The following is a 6,199-nucleotide window of genomic DNA, read 5'->3' on the forward strand; positions in this document are numbered from 1 at the left end:
TTTAAAAAATATTTTGCGGGGTTTTTTTTTGTACTGGGGATCGAACTTGGGTTGTTGCATTTGCCAGGCAGGTGCTGGAACCACTGAGCTAAATCTCCAGCCCGACAGACTTTTATATTAATATGCAGAGCATTTAGCATTTTTCCAAGAGCAGTTATAGCTGTGCGTGGTGGTGCGTGCTTGTGATCCCAGCACTTTGGGACACTTAAGGCAGGAAGATTGCAAGTTCAAGCCCAGCCTGGGCAATTTAATGACTTAGCAAGATTCTGTCTCAAAATTAAAACATTTAAAAAGAGGCTGGGGCTGTAGCTCCAGTACCCCAGGGTACTGGGAAGAAAAGTATTTGCTGTGGCGACGTGGCCATGATCATCCTGTGAACCAGAGGTCTTGGAGGCCCTGGACTTCCTCCTGCCAGACCACGCGATCTCCCCCAGAACAGAGGAGGCGAGAGACTATCCCTCCCTCCCGGTGCAAGGAGTGGCTGTAAGGCCGCCTAGTCCAGGTCTGTCCAGAACTTCAGTCTTCCACAGGCTCCTCTCCGCCTCCATTCACCCTCTCCCCAGAAATCGGTTAAAAAAGGAATAAAACTGAGATGCTGCCGGACTGGTTCCACGAGACCAAACTGAGAGACGAAGCCGAAGCCGTGCGGCTCGGTACCGGCAACCCCGCAGGATGCTCTCGCGTGGGCGCCCCCCGCTCACGGTGGTTCTGCCAAGTTCTCCGTCCGACTCTTTCCTCCCGGGGCTCACAACGTTCCTGTGAGATGGGCCTCACTCTGCCCATTCTGCAAATGGAGAATCTGAGACCCGGGGCCTCTCGGGATGGTCCGTACAGCAGGGCCAGGGCCGCTGCCATCATTCCAGAGCCGCCTTTCCGTTGGCTAAAACCGTTTTAGGAATCGCCAGCCTCTTTTGAGTAGCCCGTATAGTGTAAGTCTGTGCCTGGGAAAATGGACAAGCTGTAACTATTTGGTCTTTGGGGAAGGGGGGATTAACAGACCTTTTTGAGGGGTAGGAATCTCTTTAAGAGCTGGATGTGTGATTTATAAGCTCTTTTTTTTTTTTGGTACTGAGGATTGAACTCCGGTCCTTGCGCTTGAGAGGTGGGAGGTGGAACCACTGAGCTAAATTCCCGCCCCCGTAAGCTGGTGATTATGGAGCAACGGATCTCCTATTCATCCTGCCATTTTGCAACACTACGAGGTAGCCATTCCTTTCCTTTTTCTTTTTCTCCCCAGTGCTGGGGTTGGACCTGGGGTTCATGCGTGCCAGTCTCCAATCCTAGCCTTTTAAACTTTTTTTATTCTTGAGGCAAGTGCACACTAAACTGCCCAGTTTGGGCTCCAACTTGGAATCCTCCAGCTCCAGCCCCCTAGAGTGCTGGGATCACAGACCTGCACCCCCGTGCCCAGCAATGGTACCTATTCTTATTAACCCCATTTTACAGAAAGGGGGGGCGGCTTAGACAAAAGAAGAGCGAGACATCCAGTGGCCAGGATTGTGGCTGGGTTCTTTCAGTGAAGGGACATCGATACAGTAGCTCTTGTCTTTAGAGTCTGGGCTGCAGTATCATCGAGATTTAACATGGGGAGCCAAAGCCTCAAGCCATAGTTATCCCAAGTGGAGTGCGAGAGGGGTCTTGAGTTTCTCAGCACCCCTCAAATCCTACAGCCCCGTTGGATCCACAGCTGGGGAACTCAAATAACCATGCTGGGTCTCCCCGTTCTCACCAGTGGGATGGCATCAGCCCTCTGCTCGACGCTTGCTGGCGCTGTGAGTGGAATGCTGGGGGCGACTGGAAAACATTTTGCAGACCCAAGGGAGCAAGTGACTATGTATTATTTGCGCGGGGCTGAATCCGGCAGGGGGTGCGCCTTCCCTGTTCCGTGTCCACGCGTGTAGCTCAGGGTCACTTCCCCGGGGCGCTGGAACTAACACATCAGGCGCGCTCTCCGGGGGTGGTCGCCCCCTCCTCCCCCTTTAAATCTGAGTCACAGATTAAAGGGCGAGGGAGAAGAGGAATTCGCTGCAGGAGAACAGGGAATTTACGGTCCTCAGCTTGCCCCAGCGCACTGCCCCGGCTGTTTGGAAACGGCTGTCAGAAATCGGGTAAGCATCACCCGGGGAAAACAAAAGCGAAAGGCCCCCACCCCGCCCGAGCCCCGCCACCTGCTCCCGTGAAAAGGCCCAATTGAGGAAAACGTGCTCCCGGGGCTGTGCCTTGCCTGAAGGAGGGGGCTGAGGATGCAGCTTGGCCGTGGCTTTCAGTATTCCCTTGTAATGTTTTACAACCCAGACCCGCAACAATGGCATCGTTCACTGCTCCCGATCATGAAGAACCGAACTCGAGAGGGGCCGGGCCAGGGGGAGCCTGGGCCCTGCGACCCGGGCGGTGTCTGGGGACGCTGATCAGAGCCCGACTGCGGTGGACTCAGCCTCTGGCTCAGTCATCACCAGCTTTGCACACCAGGGCGATTGCGTTTGCCAAGCAGTTGGTGTGGGGCAATACTGTGATCAAGCCTAAGTCAAGGGACGAGAGCTTTGGGGTGGGACCGCCTCTGAGCTGTGCAGTCTGGGGCAGGTGGCTTAATCTCTCTGAGCTTGAATGTTTATAAGCTCTAAAGGGAGTCTAACCGTACGAGCGAAACTGAGGTCCCTTCCAGGATCGGATAAAGGAAAGCATCGATGTTGATCAGCCCAGCAGCGGGAACATGCAGAGGACTCTAAAAAGCAAAGTGCAGGAGGCAGAGGGGACGGGACTAGGATGGTGGTGAGGACGAAGCCAGCTCTCTCACCCAGATAAAATGCCAGCTCTGCAGCCAGAGAGGGAAAGGATGGTATCTATCAACTGTAGTGTCCCATGGCTTGCTCCTGAGACCCGGCCGAGGAGGACAGAGCAGGCGTGACCACCCTGATCCGGTTAGATGCTGGGGTTTTCGTCCCTGTACTGCAGTCTTGTACAGCAGGAAAGGCTCCTCTGTCCTGCCCTGCTCCTATTTGTTGTTATTATTATTATTTTTTTTGAGGGGTACTGGGGATCGAACTCAGGACCTTGCACTTACGAGGCAGTCACCACTGAGCTAAATCCCCAGCCATTTGACACCTGTCAGATGGGCTTGGAACGCTGCATTTGAGGCGCTAAACAAGATGTTCTCCACAGGCCGTTCCGAGCTCTTCAGTGACTGGGCTCACAGCGCTTCCCCCCTGCGGGGAGTGTTAGCAATCAGGGCTTGGCTTTTCCAGGGAGTAATTTTGCACTTTTGGCAGCGCCAGCTTGGAGAATTCCACCGAGTCCATTGATACATTCCCTTGTAAATTCCTTCAGCCAACGTATTTGGGGGATTATTTTCTTTAATTAAAAAGAATAACTATCCCCATTAAAAATATAAAACCAAAAGACATTTTCCCCCTTCTTCTTGGAACTCTGACAGCCCAGTACTTGACCTGAACTGACCCAAATAGAATTACCAGAGAGATTTGACAGCTTTTGTAGTGTTTTTTTTAATTATTATTACAATTTTCTTATTCTTTTTTTTCTTTCCATTACGTAGCTTGAACCACAAAGCCAAAGCTGTAAAGCTAGTTTTCGTTCCTTTCAGCCTGCTGCCCCTGGGGATACTCGGGCTAGCACAGCTGGCTCTAGCTGGCTCCAGCTGCGGGCTAAGGTGGCACATGCCACAGAGAAGCTTGGCCGGGGACCCCTGGGTGTCTGGAGGGCGCCTGCAGTCTCATGGAAACTTGGCAGATGCCGCTGTCCCCTGCCTCGCCATGCTGACGTCCTTTCACATGACAGACAAAAGAACGAGGACATGGGTGGGGATCACTGTACCCCTGAGGATAGGAGAGGGGAGTCGTGAGCCCCAAACCCCTGCCCCTTGAAAGCATATTGTGCTTTAGAACTGAAAGAGGCAATCAGGAGACTGTATAGGTGTAATTCAGGGGTGACTGAGCTGGAATTCTGGCTGAGTCCTGTACTAGTTCAGTCACCTTGAAAAAAAATGTCTGATCTACCTGGGCTGCAGTTTTCTAATCTGTAAAGTGGGGACAAAATGATACCAACTTCATAGGATCACAGAAAGGAAGAAACGGAGCCAGGCATAGTGGTGCCTGTAATCCCTGGAGGCTGAGGCGGGAGAATCACTTCAAGTTTGAGGCCAGCCTGGGCTACGTAGTGAGTTCAAGGCCAGCCTGAATTACGTAGCAAGACATACTACACAGTGAAAGCCCAAAATAAAACACGGAGGTTAAGTTTAAATAACTGCCCAATTTATATAGCTTTTTGTTTGGGACACACAGCCTCACTATGCAGCAGGCTGGCCTTAAACCTCTCTCTGTAGCCCAAGCTGGCCTCAAACTCATTATCCTCCTGCCTCAGCCTCCTGAGTGCTAAGATTATGGGCATGCACACCACTCTTGGCTTTCACCTAGCTTTTGAATTAGGAAATTCAGAGACACACAGGCTAGATGGCAATATTTCCAAATGCCACCGACAGTGAAGTGGGGTTCCTCGCTGGGGTGCTCCCTTGCCCTTGTACAGAACTCTTCCTAGGCCTGCTCGCCTAATGTATAAGAACCCTCATACAGACCCAGGGCAGATGATATACACGAGGTAACTGGGTCACCCCCTTATTTCTCATCCTGTGACCTTTCCCGTGATTTCCGGACCTGTAGCTCAGCCAGTGGGAGGCTCTGTTCCAGGACCTTGATAATCACGTTTTCTGTATGCTCTCTCCAGTAAAGAATACCCTGTGGTTCCCAGGAGCACGGTGAGACAGAAAGTGGCCTCCAACCACAGCCCCTTCAGCAGTGAGCCCCGAGCTCTCTCCACATCCTCCAACTTGGGGTCCCAGTACCAGTGTGAGAACGGCGTCTCCGGCCCCTCCCAGGACCTCTTGTCTCCACCCAACCCATACCCGCTGCCCCAGGAGCACGGACAGATATACCACTGCACCAAAAGGAAAGGTGAGCATGCACGTCCGTCCCCCGGGCTTCCGGTTGCATCACTTCCGGTTGCCGCTTCATTCCCTTCCCAGGGTGGGGCTGGGGCACGCATTGTGACGCGGGGTTCTCCAGAACGTGTAAACAGTACGGAAATACAGCAGTGATCAGAAATGCAAGGTGTATGTGGGAGACAAGAGAGTCTCTTGAAATGTTTCTCTTAGTTCTGGTCTGTTTCTTGCAGAAAACTTACTTGAAATATTGATGTTTTATTTATTCATGTAAGCATGCGTACTACATACCGCATGCACATGCGTGCACTGCAGTGCGCAGACCTACAGACACTCAGAAAAATATTTATTTATTTTGGTGGCGCACATTCAGAGAAATAAGTTGTGTGTGTATATGCGGGGTTCTAAGGATTGAACCTAGGGGCTCTCTACTATGCCCCCAGCACTTTTTACTTTTTATTTTAAGACAACATCTTACTAAACTGTCCAGGCTAGCCTCCAATTTGTGATCCTCCTGCCTCAACCTGACTACCTGGGATTATAGGCAACCTGTGGTTAAGTAGTAGGTGATGGATAATCACTGAGGACGTTAAGTCCTAGGAGGAAGTGAAGAGACAGCATGGTCTCAGGATCAGTTGGGGCACCCTGCGTTGGGCATGTGGGAATTTTTGTGAGTATGGACAAGTTACTTAAACTGAGAGAGAGAGAGAGAGAGAGAGAGAGAAGAAAGAGAAGAAAGAGAGAAGGAGAGAGAGAGGGGAAGACTGAATAGAAATTTGGGCTCCTGGTAGGACTTTTCTCATGGACTTGCTATGAAGCCATCCTCGCTAGAGTCCTGTACACCTGTGCTGGCTCTGGGTCCCTCAGTAAGTAGTCACTGTTTGGCTTTGAAAGGCTCAAATCTAAGTCCTTAGCGCAGCCCCCTGGACCTTGTGGCCTCAGTAGCCAGCACAATGCTTTTTCTTTTTTTGGTATCGGGAATCAAACTCAGGACCTTGCACTTTCGAAGGTAGGCACGGTGCCACTGAGCTCCGTCCCCAGCCCCAGCACAATGCCTTTGCATATCTGGGAGTTCCAGCCTGGATCTTTAGAAAAAAACAGCCTCCTTCAAGCACCAGTGGCAATGGAGAGGCCTTGCCAGCTCCCCTAGGAGTCCCAGGAGTTGCCAAATGAAAGTAACACAGCCTGACTGTTTGACATTTAGCTGTTGTGGGTTATGCTTTTTTTTTTTTTTTTTTTTTTTTTTTTTTT

General features: G+C 51.3%; 1 protein-coding gene across 1 annotated transcript in view; it reads left to right on the forward strand.

The window, feature by feature from the left end:
• Tbx5 (T-box transcription factor 5) overlaps window positions 1-6,199 on the forward strand; it is a 42,832-nt gene that overhangs the window by 28,121 nt on the left and 8,512 nt on the right. Inside the window, exon 8 of the mRNA XM_010604110.2 lies at window positions 4,735-4,961. Within this exon, the coding sequence (XP_010602412.1) occupies window positions 4,735-4,961 (227 nt within the window). The remainder of the gene's footprint in view (window positions 1-4,734; window positions 4,962-6,199) is intronic.

The sequence above is a fragment of the Fukomys damarensis genome, unplaced genomic scaffold (assembly GCF_012274545.1).
Source record: "Fukomys damarensis isolate Sample0158 unplaced genomic scaffold, DMR_v1.0_HiC HiC_scaffold_12, whole genome shotgun sequence".
Lineage (NCBI taxonomy): Eukaryota > Metazoa > Chordata > Mammalia > Rodentia > Bathyergidae > Fukomys > Fukomys damarensis.